General features: G+C 37.5%; 1 protein-coding gene across 1 annotated transcript in view; it reads left to right on the top strand.

The window, feature by feature from the left end:
* The first annotated feature begins 5237 nt into the window (after positions 1-5237).
* The window catches only part of Etfb (Electron transfer flavoprotein beta subunit), a 36223-nt gene continuing 23627 nt past the window's right edge, over positions 5238-17833 (top strand). The window contains exons 1-3 of the mRNA XM_083137203.1: positions 5238-5415; positions 9969-10127; positions 17107-17265. Coding sequence (XP_082993329.1) covers positions 5362-5415; positions 9969-10127; positions 17107-17265 — 372 coding nt within the window. The 5' untranslated portion in view covers positions 5238-5361. The remainder of the gene's footprint in view (positions 5416-9968; positions 10128-17106; positions 17266-17833) is intronic.

The following is a 17833-nucleotide window of genomic DNA, read 5'->3' as shown; positions in this document are numbered from 1 at the left end:
GAAGATAAACACCATCCGGCTCTAGGAATAACTTTAACACAAACCATGCCTAAACAAAGAGCTTTAAATCCAAACATCCAACGATATAATTTCAAGAAAGCAGATTTCATTAATTTGTATCGGAAACTCGAATTAGCTGACTGGGACCAAATAAAAGAATGCGAAGACGTAGATATTGCCGTTGATAAATTTTATGAAATAATCGAAAGCATTTTTAATGAATGTGTTCCACGCTCTCGCTCCTCTGTACAAAAATCTTACCCATGTTGGTTCACGCGGGAAATTATTAAAAATCTGAAAGCAAAATCACGTCACCACAAAAAATGGAAACAAAGAATGGGAAATGTAACACATCACGAAATTAAGTATAAAACTTTAAGAACGAAATTAAAATGGGAGATCAGTAAAGCTTACCAAAACTATATTGAAACTTCAGAAATCAATCTTGCTCACGATACTAACTAGTTTTGGTCCTTCATTAAAAATCAAAGAAAAAATCCACCCGTGCAGCCAACTAAGTATAATGATAAAACCATTGACGATAATGAAAGTATCCAAGATCTCTTTGCAAAGTATTTTGAATCCGTATATTCCAAAGAACCATCTATCTACAAAGATTCGCATCCTAATGTAAACATGAACTCACTTCCTAGTATATTAAATATCTCTGAAATATCACTAAATGAAATTGAGGAAGCCATTAAAAAACTGAAACCTAAAAAATCCGCCGGCCCTGATTCAATCCCCCCTTATGTTATTAAAGGATGTTCGGAAATTCTTAAGTACCCTCTTCACACCCTTTTCAACTTGGCTGTCAGAACTTCGAGATTTCCAGCAATATGGAAAACAACAGAAATCTGTCCGATTCCCAAAGCCGCTGATAAGGCTGACATATGTAACTACAGGCCTATTGCAAAATTGTCAGTACCAGCAAAACTCTTCGAGCAGATAATATACAAACATATATATTTTCATATTAAACCCATTCTTTCCCCCAAACAGCACGGATTTGTCCAAAAACGCTCAACCGTAACCAATCTTGTCGAACTGACAAGCTACATTGCACCCAGTATAGCTAATAAAGGGCAAGTTGACGTTTTATATACAGACTTTTCAAAGGCATTTGATACAGTTCACCACGATATATTAATACAGAAATTTGCCAACAATAGCCTTTCTCCTCCACTTATTACCCTTCTTTCTTCCTATCTGCAGAACCGCCGACAATATGTCGTGTATCAAGGCTGCAGATCAACTGAATACGTGGCCAGTTCGGGAGTTCCACAGGGGTCGAACCTTGGTCCCTTGCTATATTTAATTTTTATAAACGATTTGCCAGAACTACTCACAAAATGTGAGACATTAATCTTTGCTGATGATGTTAAAATATACAAAAATATCGAAAACGCTGATGACTGTACAATATTACATGAAGAGCTGAATAACTTGCTTCAGTGGTGTGAAATTAATAAAGTCAGCCTAAACCTAAAGAAATGTAAACTTGTATCATTCACCCACAACAGACACCCTATTTAACATTCATACAGTATTTCTAATGTGTTAGTACAAAGTGAGAATATAGTTACCGACCTAGGGGTCACTTTTGACCAAAAGTTAACATTCCAATCACATATTGCCCGCATTTTAAGCGAAGCTCACAGAAATTTGGGATTTATAATGAGAATGGGTCATCAATTTAGAAAAAAGGAAACATTTCTCTTGCTATATTATACGCTCGTCAGATCTAAACTCGAATATGCTTCTCTTGTTTGGAACCCGCAATTCAAGAAAGATATCGAAAAATTAGAAAAGCTTCAAAATAAATTTCTCAGATATCTACTATTTAAACTTGATGGTACATATCCAAAACTCACTCCTAGCAACATATTACGCGAAATCTTTAATATTCCGTCACTCGACGAAAGGAGGCAAACAAGTCAAATAACTTTTCTCTCCAAGCTTATCAATGGTAAAATAGATTCTTTTAATCTGTTGTCGAATTTAAATTTTTATGTGCCAAACTGTATGTTAAGGCCCAGAACTGATCTCTTTCAAATCCCCCTTGGAAGAACCAAAATGACCGAAGCTGAACCCATGAGGAGAATGTGCAAGTTATTTAATTCAGTTTCTAAGAATAATCCAAGCGTAGACCTATTTAAATGTAATTGTAACATAAGATCTAATCGCTGAATTTTCTGTATGTTTTGTTTTGTTTTGTTTTGTTCATTGAATTTTGGTTTTCATTCAGCTTGTAAGGTTATATCCAACAGTTTAGCTTCATTTATTATTGTATTGTCTCTGTGTTCCCTTTGCTTCTATAATCTAATAATTAATTTCTTCTCACAATTGTTTTTAAATGTAAAATGTATATTGCGTCATTCATATTTCTTGTTATGTTCTTGTTTATGTAATGGTGTCATCCCATATTGAACACTGTAATTGGGCATGCGCCTGTTGTGTTTCAATTAAATAAATAAATAAATAAAATGCTAAAAAAAAAAAAATATTCACTGGTGTGACTAAAGTCGGGCGAATGTGTCCATGCGCTTCATTTGTCACCAGCTCCCGTCCTTCGCGAAACTGCTCACACCATTCGTACACTCTTGTCCGCGACATCGTTTGTTCACCATACTGAGCTTGCAATCGTCTGAAAATCTCAGCTGGCTTCACTTTCTCCTTCACGAGAAATTTGATTACACACCGCTGCTCCACAACCACAGACACACTGCTTGCCGCCATGTTCGCTGCAACTGCTGCGCATGCGCGAAATACGTCATGCCGGGCGCTAGTTACTCGCGAAGGAATACATTACGTCACCCGCACGTTTCATCATGATCCGGCTATTCATCGATTTTTTACGTACGAAAATCCCGGTCAACCTTGAACGACCCTTGTACATTATTGGAAAGCAATACTTTAAAAGTTAGACTCAAATGTTAACATTACCACAAAAATCTATTTTCCATATTTTCCAGCATTTGACATATTTTTTTCTTCTGAAATGTTACGTGAAGTGAAGGGAGGGGGGTTAATCTCAGGAATCATCTATGAACAAATTGAATTAAGGCGAACATTTTAAAAACAGTCCAAAATATGTACTTAACATCCCCAAACTTACACCCCCCAAAAAGATTCCAACACCCCCCAAGGGAAAAATCCTGGATAAACCCCTGCTCCAAGGACACGGAACAACAAACTTTCCTTGGAACCAAGAGGGAGATGAACGTGGCCTGGGATTTTACATGGGTGCGTATGAAAGTAATACTTTTGAAGTACTCTAGGAATATGGTATTTAATATATCTGCAGAAACTATATGAACAGAAAGAGAAGAGGTTGAAGAAGAACTGGTTGTTACGAAAAATACTAAATATTTGCTTTGATTAGTAAAAAATCCTACATCTTTATTCTCAATGAGAAACTGAAAACTAAACACATTTATTACTGATATTTTGAATAAGTGTTATATAGTTTAATAATTGATTTAAAGATTTGCTTACAACTGCAACATGAGGATAAATCCTTAACCTAGAGCTCGGGGCTCTCTCCTTTTGTGATATTCGTGCACACACTGACAGAATGGAAATAAATGTGCAGAACTGTACCTCATCCCTTGAATGCAAAGGTAAGACTTCAGATTCCTAATGTTAAAGTGCAAGCGTACACTGCAATTGAAAGTAGTCTATGAATGGACATAGTAATGAAAAATATAACAGAATATGTGAGTTCATGTGGAAAACAACGTGATAGTGAAAGGGTTCGTGTTTCAAACATTTGAGAAGTCCTCAGCTTTTGGACAATAGGGCAAGTGGTTCTGGATACCTGGGAATTCGACATTAAAAAATCCATCCATTACATCTTGACATATGTCAACTTTTAACATTTTAATAATGTCGAAAGTAGTTGCAATGCATGAAAACTTGAAGGAATCTGTGGCTAAAACAAGGGGAAAACATGAAGTTGTTAATATATCTGTGATTTCATCTTACTTTTTAAAATGTTGAATTGCTTTTTTCTATCTTGATTTTTCTTTGATTATAATGACTTCATCTGTATTCAACAACACAAAGGCAACACATTTACAGTTCTAATTATCTAGTCCAAAAGCCTTAAGGAAATTTCCAATGCACCATTAAAACACTCAAGAACTGAAAATATTCCACACATGTTGAATAGACTCATACTCTTCAGAGCAACACAAAACTCAAAATGTTTAGCTTATTTTATGTTGCTTTCCTCTTGTGGTTTAATTGCGACAATGAGGATTGGACCAAGATTATCCTTGATTGGACCATATTGGACGAAGAACAGATGAAATGATGCAAAGATAAATACAATGATAAACCTAAACCAGGGTTCGAACATGGCTCTGTAGCACACTACATTGACCACTCCATCACAGAGGAGTGGAGAAGCCTCTCTGGTGTTATAGCATAAAGCACAAAGCAATCTCATGAATTTTGTACATAACATACATCAAGTAAGATTTTGTCAATCAGTAGTTATATTCTGTTGGCAACAGTAACATCATACAATACCCATGGTAAAATCCAGGTGACTGGAAAAATGAATACTATCAGATGGTCATAGCCACATCTTGTAATTTTAATATAAACAGTAACCAACTCGTTAAATAGTTATTTGTGTTGTCTAAAAAATGGATTCTTATGTAGGTAAGGAGTGGGCTGGATATGTATTTGTTTCAGACATTTTGGCTAGAGCCCCCTCCCCGCCCCCAAGTCGACGACTTATCTGTTTACCTGCGTTTCTCACCAACCTCGAATATACAGCAAAAGGATTCCAAAAGAAATAAAATGGCCATATATATGGCAACACTGCTGAACGGAATAATCGGGTCTCCCTTATCGCACAAGGCGAGTGGCGTACACAAGGGAGGGTTATAACCCCCGTTTGGCCCAGCATTCCTAAAAAGAAGAACGTCAAAGGTAGAAAAAGATGGCAAAATGATATCTGATTACCAGAAAAAGTGTACGTAACCCCTCCCTTTCGAAAATCCTGGGCGCGCCACTGTTTAGTTCTGACGTCAGACGAGAAAACCTATGTTGTTAGGTTACTTCTCTAAATGTATTATTTATGCTAATAGAACTAAACCTAAGAAGCCTAACCTATACCTAGGCATTTAGCCTAACAATGAAAGTTTTACGCGGTGACGTCAGAAGCAAAGTTTGCCTGGAGTAGTGCGATAAGGGAGAACCTCTTATTCGTGGCTGATTTCACACACCCCGTCCCTGGAAAAGTTTGCAGCCGATTGCACGAAGCGAACTTTGACTTTGGATGTGTTTTAACTGGTTGATTTGAGGTTTTTCTTACATTACGTATGCCATAAGAATTATTTTCACAAAATGGCCTTACGTGTAATGGTTGGAGTCAAGCGAGTCATTGATTATGCTGTAAAAGTAAGTAAAAATCGGAAGTAAAGAGAACTAATTGGTGATTACTTCAAGTGCAAGTCATTGCAATTTTGTACAGCAACTACGTTACGTAAAATTGAACTTGCTGTTGTTTGAACTAAAGTACTGTACATATATATAAAAAGAACCAAGAACATCGTCATAAAACAAATAACATGTATACTATTATATTACCAAAATTGAAATAAAACATGTTACCATTTGATGTAAGGATTCAGATTTGGGAGTTTAATGTTCCTAAAAACTCACTCAAATATATATATGGTACTACTTTACTATACCTGAGACACCTGGGAATGATCTCTTTCGCAATATTTGACATTGCTAACGTACTATTATGCATTCCGGAACACTTATTTAGGTGAAATAATGGAATTTGAAACGAAAATAATGTATATTTCTTACATTTACGAGTACTTTTTTACTTACTTACGGGGACGAGGTGTGCCTACTAGGTTAGGTTAGGCCTGTTAGGTTAGGTTCCATTAGCACTCCTTTCGTTCAATTTAGCATATACGGACAACATCGGCTTGTAGCAGCAGCAATATCGGGTATTGTGCTCTCGTGCAGAAAGCAAATGGCGGCAGCAGCAATAGCGCGTCGGAAATAATTTTTTAAAAATTAAAAACTGTTTAGGAATTTTAAATTGACTTTTTTACTTACTTACGGGAACGAGGTATGCCTACTAGGTTAGGTTAGGTCTGTTAGGTTAGGTTCCATTAGCACTCCTTTCGTTCAATTTAGCATATACGGAAAACATCGGCTTGTAGCAGCAGCAATATCGCGTATTGTACTCTCGTCCACAAAGCAAATGGCGGGAGCAGGAATAGCACGTGGGAGAGAGATTTTCATATAAAACCACATGGATTCGCATTAAAATGGACCAAAACTACAGTCCGGAACATCTACAACACTCCAGAAAATGAATTCCGTAAGTACTTTCTCCTGTAAATTTGAAGGAATCCGTCTCAGGTATAGTAAAGTGTTACCATATATATTAATTTTTCTACAGTTCAAGGTACCGGCCGGTACCTTAAAGTTTCCGTATTTGTGGCACGGTTCATATAATGTTAGGTACACGACAACTCGTCCTTGTACTGTTAGGTACTTGTAAGGTTAACACTTGTCAGAAGTTCGGTCCGCATTATTTTTGGCTAACTTTTAGCTTTAAAAAAGAGGCTGGTTATTGGGTATGTATTTTATGAAACCAATAGATCGATTGATTAGCTTCCGTTCAACTTTTGCAAAAGTTTGGGCAAATTAACTTTTCGTGTTCGTAAAAAATAAATGCTGTTTCACACTATTAATAAATTGTTGGGTCTATAGTGCGCGTCAAATCTCCTGCATATGGCGATAGCCAATAGCAGCGCACTGCAGCGGTGCCATGTCGAAATCTCACACGGAAAAGAGACAGCGTGGTTGAGCGAAACGCCTTGTCACGGAGAGCACGGAACATTAGATAATATAACACATAATAAACTTAATGGGAGAAAAGAACATACCTGATTATGCCAGAGGGACTGCATGGTTTCAATATTCTCAAGGTGGAAGTTGTACAGCCTTTGTAAGATATTTTGTTCCGTAAAGAGTACGTTATCTTTTTGGCAGTAGAAAATTCGCCACAATCGTAAATTTCAAAGACGGTTCTACGAACTACGTCTTTTTCAAAGTTATCTAAGTTTGTCGTTCTTTTTTGGTACGTTAATGTGCTTTCTAGGTGATTGGAGCAGGCCCCGATCCACATTGTTTTGCCCCCGATCATATCCGAGAAACGGTAGCTTGATTCACACCACACGCTTGAGCTGTTAAAGCCTGGCACTTCTTAAAGTCAATTTTACTGCTCTCTTCTTCACTCGAACATTTTTTTTTTAAAAATTGTACACCTGAAAAATCACCTGTCGTGCCTGGCTTCGTACAACACTGTATTGTTCTCTCTTCTCTCGCTATCACTTGGTTTACTCAACGACATGCTGCACACACACACACACACACACACACACACTAAAAACGTGGGGAAAACGAACAGTGACGGTATCCTCTTCGTGAATTTCTCCTTCTACCATCACTGGGAACGAACCTGCCCTGTTCCCTTCGCTAATCGGAAAGTTTCGGAATGCAACAGGAACGAAGGGAGAACAAAAACGATACAATGCAAATACGTTTATAATAACATTGCTTCTACAGAGGGAACGGTATAAGCTACAATCACGCTTGTTTTTCGTACATACTCGCAAATTCATTATCTTTCCATCTGTTGAACTACTGACACTTGAAATAATATATTTATATCCGAGCGCCAGGTACACGATTTAGTAGCGAGGTGAAACAGGTTCTGAACTAGGCAACGCCGCACGTCTGTGATTCGCTGGTGCTGTTCAGCAGTTCAAGGCCATATGCAGGAGATTTGACGCGCACTCTAGAAAAATATTGACAATATTACCTTTACACCAGTGGCGTGCGGTGTTAAATCAGTCGGAGGAACAGGTGGCCTGCACTTGCTCCTCCCCTCCCATACCTGTCGTAATATAATACAGTAGAACAAGTAAAAAAGAAAAACTTAAAAACAAAATTGTTGATGCGCAACAAAGAAAAAATTAATAAAAGCAATTTATGAGTGATCAGAGAAAAAAAAATGTTTTGTCGAAACCTGTTTCATCTCTTAATCATTTTACAGAGTTGTAGTAACTTGTTTCAAAATTCCTTGTGTACAATTTTGTTTTAGTTTTTAATTCGGTTAGGATAGGTGTTGGTTTGCTGTCTTTTCTGTAAAGTTCAATGAACTAAAAGCTTTTGTCTTCAGCCGGTCGATCATACAACATTCGCTTTCTTGTCCTGCCGCTGTGTGTGTCTTGGGGCTGGTGGAACAGGTGCGTGCGAGCTGTTCCCTTGGAAGCTATATCGCAGCGTTTAGCCAAGGCATTTAGCAGACGCTGAGACTAGAAGATATTTCCAGTTCGTTAATGACTGGCAGACCCAATTTTGCAATGAGATTAGGAAACTATAGACTTACTACACTCAAAAATATCAATACGATGCAATTAAACTTTAGCATATAGCAAAAACTCGAAGGAAAACGAATTCGCTATGTCTCTCATAGGGAACAGCTAGAAACTTCAGCTTCCATGGTGGGAGATGGCACCATGAGAATCGTTTACCTTTGCGCGTGTTTGGAAATACTCTCCGTCAGACAGCAGAGGGTGGGACGACGAGGGTAGGTGAAGTAAACAAACGCCCAGTCACTGTGAAAGTTTTTCTTCGGCGTGTTGATTTCAGAAGAAAGAAGTGTACTTATTATGTTGTTATAGATAATTTAAATAGCTAAAACGGGCGATAAGTAGAAGGGAACAGCCTGTTCCCTCTGTTCCATGGAGGGACCGCCACTGCTTTATACATACATTATCTGCAACATAGCATTATACGAAAAAGAATATTACATGCAAAAGTAAAGTTTCCTGTGCATATAGCACCATGTCATGAGGCACATTTAGGGAATATGGGGGTAGGGCCACACACATTCTCGATCTTGGCCATTTTGTTTGATGTGATCAACACCACTCTCCGGCCACCTTACCTTCCAGGGTTGCCCCCAGGTACCCATTAATTTGAAGCTGGGTGAAGCCCAGAGCCACTTTATGCGGGAACAACGCAGGAGAGAATTCAGACCTTAGATCACCCACATCATATATCACAGACCTACAATGGTAAACATATGAAGTCAAGCCTTCATTTCTTTTCTAATACTTGTTACATTTAAGATACGTTTAAGAGAGAGTTTTCATAAATTATTATAATAATATAAAATTAGTGTCGCATTTTTTAAAGTTTAACTGGTCGAGCAAGACATCCTTTTGTGCTTAATAGTTTTGAAATAGCGTAACAAGTCTCATTATTTATTTTATAGTTTGATGTTTTACTTAGGAATATATTAATTTTCAATTTCCTGTTGCTGCGTAATAATGGGGGGCATTCAAAAGGGAGCGGCATCGGCAAGATGACTAGCGCCGGTCCTGAATCCCACTGATTCTCAGTGGTATCCTTATAACTCAGAGAAAGAAGTGTCCGAGAGGCATCCCGATTTAGTCAGGACAGTCCTTCCATTTCTTTTAATCCCTGTCCCAACTTTCTTCGAACTGCTCTCGTGTTGCGAAAATGTTTTTTTTTTTTCTTTAACACACATATAGACATGCTTTTTATTTTAATAACTATTGTTAATATGTGTAATTTAATTTATAATATTAGTAGGCAAATCGTTCATCACTATTTTCATTCTTTTTTTTTACTCTACATGTTGTGTTGTTTCAAGAGATATACGTACATCTGCTTAGTGGCATTTTTTTTAAATCTATGATCATCACACTGCGAAAAACTGACTGAAAATAATAATGGACAAATCACTTACTATTAAGTGTACATTAGCTGGAATACTATAGTGGAACTACATGGAAAAGAACTTGCGAATATTGGAAATTTACATGTTGAACCTGTAACTACTTTTGTAAAGTATGCCTTCTACCTCAGGATTTTTTAAAATTTTCCAGGTAAGAGTGAAACCAGACAAAACGGGAGTAGTGACAGATGGAGTGAAGCATTCCATGAATCCATTTGATGAAATTGCCGTGGAAGAAGCAGTGAGGTTGAAGGAGAAAAAAATTGCTGGAGAAATCGTTGCTGTCTCGTGTGGACCAAAACAATGCCAGGTAAATCATATTTATTAGTAGAGGAATTTGAAAGTGACACATTTAGAGAAGAAAATTATGGTGTGTGTATCTTCCATAATGTTTCATTTTCAGAATGGCAGTCTTTTATTGAGGTAATCGGTGAGATAGGCCCAAGTTCTAATATCATCATTATATTGGGCTGGTGCAAAAGTTCATAGCATTTTAAAACGCTACGAATTTGTATTACATACGTTAACAGGATTACAATAATTAATTAACACAAGTACACAGATCGTGGGATGAAACAGTGTTGCTGTAGTCTAACAATACACAGTCACAACAACACTCCCTCAGTAATGTAGTCTCCTCCCTTGTCAATGACCATCTGCCAACGTTTGGGTCAGGAGTTCAATGCTTCGCCTTTAGAACTGCTGTTTTTAGCCAAGTTTCAAGAGCAGTTTTATCAGGAGAGACTTCCCCCTGAATGTGGTTAGAGAGAAAGAGTGGAAGAGGTGGAAATCGGTTGGTAGAAGGTCAGGCAATAGGGAGGGTGCAGAATTGTCTCCCAGCCAAGTTCTTCAATAACTTCTTTGGTCAATTTGGCCGAATGTGGGCATGCATTAGCATGGAGTAATAACACCTGATGTCCAGGTTGTTTGTCTGCAACAGCGGCAGCAAGTCATCTTAGTTGTTTGCTATACACAACAGCAGTGTTCCTTTTGTTCTTTGGAAGCAATTCATGGTGAAGGATTCGTCAAAATCTGACGGTCTTCCTGAACGTGCATCCCGGAACCGAGAGAACCATTTCATTGCCATACTTTCAGCAGTGGCATTAGCCTCGTACACAGAACAAATTGTTTTTAATGTTCTGCTGCACTTGATCCTCTGTTAAACTCAGACATAGTCCACTTGACACTCCATCTTGTTTCGTCTGCAAAATAGACAAAATGTGCTCAGAGTTAGAATACACTGTGCTTTCATGAACACAATACTCCAAACTAAGCAATAACAATGGAATAACTGACAACGAACTCTTGGCAACGCAGTGTTGCCAGTCCATAACAAAATGCTACGAACTTATACACAGACACAATATAAACATTTTCTACATGGATTGAATTATCTTCACTTTTGCGCAGTACATTCAATATGAATGTCAGTCAATCAATCATTACTACTGCAGAGGCTGATAGCATTGTTATGGGTCCAGGTTCCAATTATAATTAAAGTTTTATGCAGTGGCTTTTATGTTCGAGGCATCCGTGGAGCGGCAGCTGGTATGTCGGTAAGTGGGATTCGTCTGCTGGCATTTAGACCCACAGCTGTACGCTGACCTTGGCACTGTACACATTCAGATTACTGGTGTCCAGTTTGCGCCTGTTTGTGTGAAGTGTTAACAAGTGTTTTAGATTGTTTTGTTTTAGTTTACGACACGTTACTAGTGCTTTTCTGCAGTCTAATAATGCCACGCTATCCATACAGGTTGAAACAAAGCATTTTTATGTATGACTTTTACGTCATTACGTATTCTTGTAAGGAAGTTAGAATACATTTTGCAGCAAAATTCCCAGATGTTCCTGTTTCACACAGAGACCGTATTCAGATATTTGTAAACAAATTGAGGTAATCAGAGCCTGTTCTTGATAAGAAGCGAAGGGTAAAACAGCATGTGCTTAATGAGAAGAAAGTAGACGATGACGAAGTATGATCAAAAATCCCTCCAGCACCTTGAACAAAAACCAGACATTTTCATGACGTCTGTGTGGAGAGCTAACCTGTTATGAAACCTGAAACCATACATTAGAAAAATTGAAATAAAATATCAGGAGAGAAATTTCCTATAAATAGGCCGTAAATGTGTGGATGCAGTAAGACATCATTTCCAACACCTCTTGTAACAAGGTACGTGCTCATTTTAATTGTAACTGTCAATGTAATTGTACGAACTTATTTCATTCCATAGCTAGCGGTTCCAGTTACACTTATTTTGCATCCAGGTTGCCGGCACACGCGATCTTACTTCCCACGATGCTAGCTGCTGCTCCACGGACACCTCAACCATGAAAGCCACTGTAGAAGGATTAAGAAGTCCTTTTCTAGCTTAGTCTTATTCCAATGAGTTTGATACAAATGCAAGCTTCGTCACACCAGTCTCGTAGGCCTTGTGCGCAAAGTGGTGAGGTGGGGACAGAAAATGATGTCTGATTTCTCTGATCCCTCCCTCCCATGCCTAGTGACATCTCTGATTCTCTTTCATTTACTCCCATATTTAGGACAAACCATAAAACTACCTTTTTTAAAAAAAAATTTTCTCTAATCCTCACAGGTAATGTAGAACTATCATATTTGTCGTCATATAAGAGAGACTGCCTCTTTTTGTACACATTTTTGAAGAAAAGGCTTTATAAATACGGAGATACTAGTACTCACTTTTATCCGCGAAGCTGTTTATTCTTCTTTTCGATTAATTTCAGTGGCCACTGCCACCATCCTCATTGGAACTTGCTGTACAGTGGCTACTGAAATTAATCGAAAAAGAAGAAAAACAGCTTCGCGGATAAAATTGAGTACTAGTTTCTCTGTATTTATATACTACCGCGTCTCTCGCAAGGGAATCTCGTTATGGACAACTTGACTGGGAATAGTGAATGGTTTTTAGAATTTTAAAGGTTTTTACAGTCTTTTTAAAAATTTATACAGGAGGTTTAAAGTGCAAAGTTGTTATAATAGGTTTTAACTTTAGTAACGATGGCTTTTAAAAACGTAAATTGTCAGAGTGTAATCGATCTTCCTATATTTTTTCCGCGCTCACATTTCACCTAATCCTCGATCCTGTTGACTATTGAAGAAATATTTTGACAAAGCTATGAATTGCTTATAACCTGAAGAAGAGAGAAGTTATCTCTCGAAACGTCGTAATTGAAGAACGAACTATACTCGCAAAAAACGTAAGTAAAACTGAATTTATATTGTTAATCTTGTGAGTAATTCGCACATAGTAATAAATATGAATGTCACCAGATCTAAATGAAGAATCACTTGAATCCCCCTCTAAATTAGAATCTGAGTCGTCCTACAACAAAGTATCCTCTGTACCATCCAGTGCATTACTAATGCCACACTTCTTAGATGATTTAACGACTGTCTTAGTTTTCACAGCATCGCATGAAGCTTTAACCCATTCACAAACTTCCTTCTTCCTGATGGTGTAACCTGAGTATCAGCGCATATAACTTGACAAGTTTAAAAACAAGATGCTGCAATGCATTGTTTGCGCACCTCGCATCACATTTCCCCACCCCATTGTCTGCGGCGACGTTCGTTCGCAGTGTTGCAAACCTGGAGGGAGAGGAATCGTCTGAGAATATTCAACGAAATTTGAATGTGAAATACATGAATTAGTATCCCTTCACCTACGCTACCTATTGATTACGCTAAATTCTAAATACATTTTGATATTTTCCCTTTAAACCTTAAATGAATTAAGTTATATTAGGGATATTTCTTACCAGCATAAGAAATGTAACAAATAAAACGATAGAAAAATGAAAAAATATATAAACGATAGAACTGAGCTCACCTTCTAAAGGTTTTCCAGTTCTCCTTCTTCAGTTTCACTCTCCCACTCATCCGAGTCTGTGTCTTTCGATGAATCTGTGTCCGTGTCTGAATCGGCTTCACCAAGTCTAATTACACTGATGAACAAATTCAAACTTTTTTTTGCTCCTTTGAACGAAAATAGGTGATTATTTATAATTCGACCCCGCTGAATCCAAATCTGAAAGTAGAAATGCTGTATCACCTATCGTTTCCCCTGGATTTTCATTTTTTGTTTTTAATAAAAATGTTATTCCCTTTGTAATAATACATCGAAATTTGAAATTATTTTTGTTTGTTTGCTCATGAAATAAGATTTAAATATTGAAGTGAATAACTATGAAATATAAAAAAATTAAAATATATGTATAGGACTGATCTTGACTGTTCAGTGAAGAAATTTCATGCAAAAAAAACTGAAAAAAACACATTTTTACTCGCATTTTCAAAATTTATTTCTTGAACTCTGCCGTTTGTAACTGCCACCAGAAACCTCTTCCTTGAGGTTCCAACAGTAGTCTGCTAACATGTTCTGTACCGATTTTCCTGCATATCATTTCTCCATGACAGAAATATCCTGCTGAAATCTCTCGCCGCATTCGTCACTAACCGTGCCCAAAATAAGGTGGAAAAAGACCAAATGCGAATGTTAAAAAGTGAATTTTCAAGGACATATTGCACCCCATGCGCTGATAACACTTCAACAAGTTCTTAACAAGTTCCTTGTAGTTGCCAGCTTTCACATTTCCAAGAAAATTACAGCATACTTGTCTGAAAGCTAACCATGCGCATTTCTCTTTTTCTGTTAGCAATTCCACAAAGTTGTCATCATGAATGATCTCACGGATTTGCGGCCCAATAAATATGCCTTCTTTTAACTTACTATCACTGAGTTTAGGAAATGTTTTTCTCAAGTACCCAAAACCCTCACAGTGTTTAACGAAATCCCTTAACAAAATTTTTCATCAGCCCTAACTTTATATGCAACGTTGGTAACAAAATCTTGTCTTTCTCAAGTAGAGGGTGATTCCTAACACTCTTCTCTCCAGAACTTAAGTTTTTTCGTGTGGGTCAATCCACAATGTTGTAATGTTTATCTTCTGCCCGGCTGTCCCATTCGCAAAGAAAGCAACAAAATTTTGTAAACCCAGATTGCATGCCTAACAGTATACCAATCATTTTGAGGTCTTCGCTTATCTGCCAACCATATTTTTCATAATTTATCACTTTTAATATTGTATCCATACTTTTGTATGTTTCCTTCATGGTGGAAGAATATGCAAGGGGTACTGATGGGTATATATTCACATTATGCAACAATACTACTTTTAAACTATTCTTAGATGAATCTAAATATAGTCTCCACTCGTTTGGGTTGTGACTCCTTCCAAGTTCTTGCGGAAGGTCTTCTACATCATTGCAGTAAGTTAACTCATTACTAACAGAAAGAAAATGTGTCCATGATTGTTGGCGTTTCTGATATAACACCTTAACACCATCTTGTAATAAATTCCACCCTCTGAGACCTAATAATTCCGCTTGAACTTTAGAAAGGTTGAGGTCTCTGACTAGACCATTTAGTTCGGATTGGAAAATAAAGTGAGGTATATTTGGATCAGGAAAATTTGGATCGGTGTTTGAATATGAGGGTCCAGGTTCGTCATCTGGAGAAGCACTGCTTGGTTCTGTTTCATCCACTGTCCATTCTTTAGGAGGCTTAGGAATTGGTATAAAATCATGACTCGTAGGTTTCTTGGCTGAAGGAACAAGCAGGATAAAATATAGAATGTTTTGATTTAGAACTATATCCACTATGTTTGTTAAACAGAAGTAACAATCCGTAGTATGATCTTTCTGTTCTGTCCATATTACAGGGTTTCCGAAGGGCATTGATTTGTGAGTGCCATTAAGCCAACCACGTAAAGTTCGCGAACAATTACAACAAATTTTACCTGGTGCCCAGCTTTCTCTCTCCTCTACTTTACTTACAAAATACAACTCATATGCTTTTTTCACTATAGGAGTGATCGTATTTCTCTGTGACTTCGGAGTAAATTTCCCGCAAACATAACAAAACAAGTTTGGGTTATTCACACATTTGCGTGACATGGCAAACTCATTAATTGACTTATAATATATTTCTTAAAAAAAAAAACAATTATGAATGCTCTTATCGTTTTGTTAAAATACAACTTACACTTCACTTCACTATACACAATATTACATTCACAATTTCACGAACATACACAAACATAAAATATGACTACTCGCGAAGTTATCGGAAAGGAAGTTAATACTAGACTAACCCACAAAAGAACAAATTTTAACAGAGAAACAGTAAATTTCTCTAATGCCAGATGTTTCCTCCACTAAATATTAAGTGCAGTCATAAACACACAAGGTCGCTGAAAAGTTCTTATCCATTTGCTAGGAACCAAACGTTAAGCCGGATGCGGAGCAGGGTGCAGAGAACTGAAATCATAAAACTATAAAATGTGGGTGTTCTGCAAAAAATTTAGGTGATACAGGAAAACGGATGCGATATTCGTTATCAGCACATCTGAATACATAAAGATCACTTAGTTTTATTTAAAGGAGTATTTCATTGTTTATCAGTGTTATCAGTTCATCTACACGCTCGTCCATAAGTCCATCTCTTTCAAAGTAAGAATCTTCAATTTTTTTCACGTGTTCACAATATTTAATCCATTTCTGTACAGAATATTCACTAAATAATTTTCCCAGCAAATCTTTCTTTGCATCCAGTGAATCCGAAATGAATTCACTTGCCTTACCCTTGATTCCCCCCCACACACAAGTTCAATGGGATTTAAGTCTGCGTGGTAAGGCGGAAGTATTATGGTGTGCCCCGCGTTTCTAAATTTCGTGTCAATCGCATACTGTTTCACATAAGGTACACTTTGAATTTTTAAGTACAATTTCCTTTTGTTTATTGTTCACAATGCTTTCACTCTATTCTCCGCATCGATTTCAGTTTCGTTTGCAGGTTTATCTGTCGCTGAGAGCCACTCTACCATGAAAATAGTCATATTTGTTTTAGCTTAATTTTGCTGAGTTGGCACCACTGGTACTCTCAACGCCAGACCAATGAGTAGAAGAGTGGTGGGGAGGATGACGTAATAGGAAGTGCTCCGCAGCGATCTGCACATATCGGGACTTAACTTGTCAGGCTATAAGACGCACCCTGTTTTTCAGACCTATTTTTAAAGAAAAAAAAATTCTCTCAATCGCTGTCAAATACAGTAATTGACAAAGTTAGTTATAAACTGTCTATTTTTTTGTCTTTGGTGCTTGATTGCAGCTATGCATATACACAGTAAATTAGTTTTAATTAGGCATGTGTTAGTTTAATATTACTTATGTCATGTTTACTGGACTGGAATTGTTTTATATTCACCAGGAAACTCTCAGGACCGCCCTGGCCATGGGGATAGATAGAGCAATTCATGTGGAAGTTTCAGGAAAGGAGTATGAAATGCTGCAGCCCATCCACGTGTCAAAGTTACTTGCAAAGTTGGCACAAGATGAGAAGATTGACCTGGTTATTCTTGGAAAACAGGTTTGCATTTTATTTACTTGTGTTGTTGTTTGAAATATTTATGTTTAGTTATTGTTTTGTTTAGCAACATCTTGCATTTCTGTATTTTTGTCAAAGAAGAGAGATAACGTGTCCAAGTACTGACCAAGTACTGGGTGTTGCATAAATAATTGAGGGAGTTACAAAAATTTATTGCAAGTAAACTATTGAATTTACGTTAATGAAAACAGTTTGTGCGTGTATGTTTTTTTTAAGCTGAGTTTTCTTATCCCTGTCGCTAGGCAACACTCAAATCACCCACATCACTCGGTGTTTTGTGCAATGTTTTGGTCCCCAAGATCACTGGACCTTACACCGTGTGACTTAATTTTGTGGGGTTTCATCAAAGACAGGGTATCGTCTCACCTATGCTGTGTGATATTGCAGCCCTAAGGGAGTGTATCATCGTAGCAATAGACACTATACTATCGACAGACCCATGTTGATGCGAGTGCGGCAAGAACTAGACTATCGTGTCGATGTGTGCCATGTTACCCGTGGTGCACACTAGGGATGGCCAGATCCGGATCCTAGCGGATCCAAAATTTTT

The sequence above is a fragment of the Lepisma saccharinum genome, chromosome 16, assembly GCF_977018435.1.
Source record: "Lepisma saccharinum chromosome 16, izLepSacc3.1, whole genome shotgun sequence".
NCBI lineage: Eukaryota > Metazoa > Arthropoda > Insecta > Zygentoma > Lepismatidae > Lepisma > Lepisma saccharinum.
Note: the sequence above shows the minus strand (reverse complement) of the source record. Positions and strands in the feature narration are given on the sequence as shown.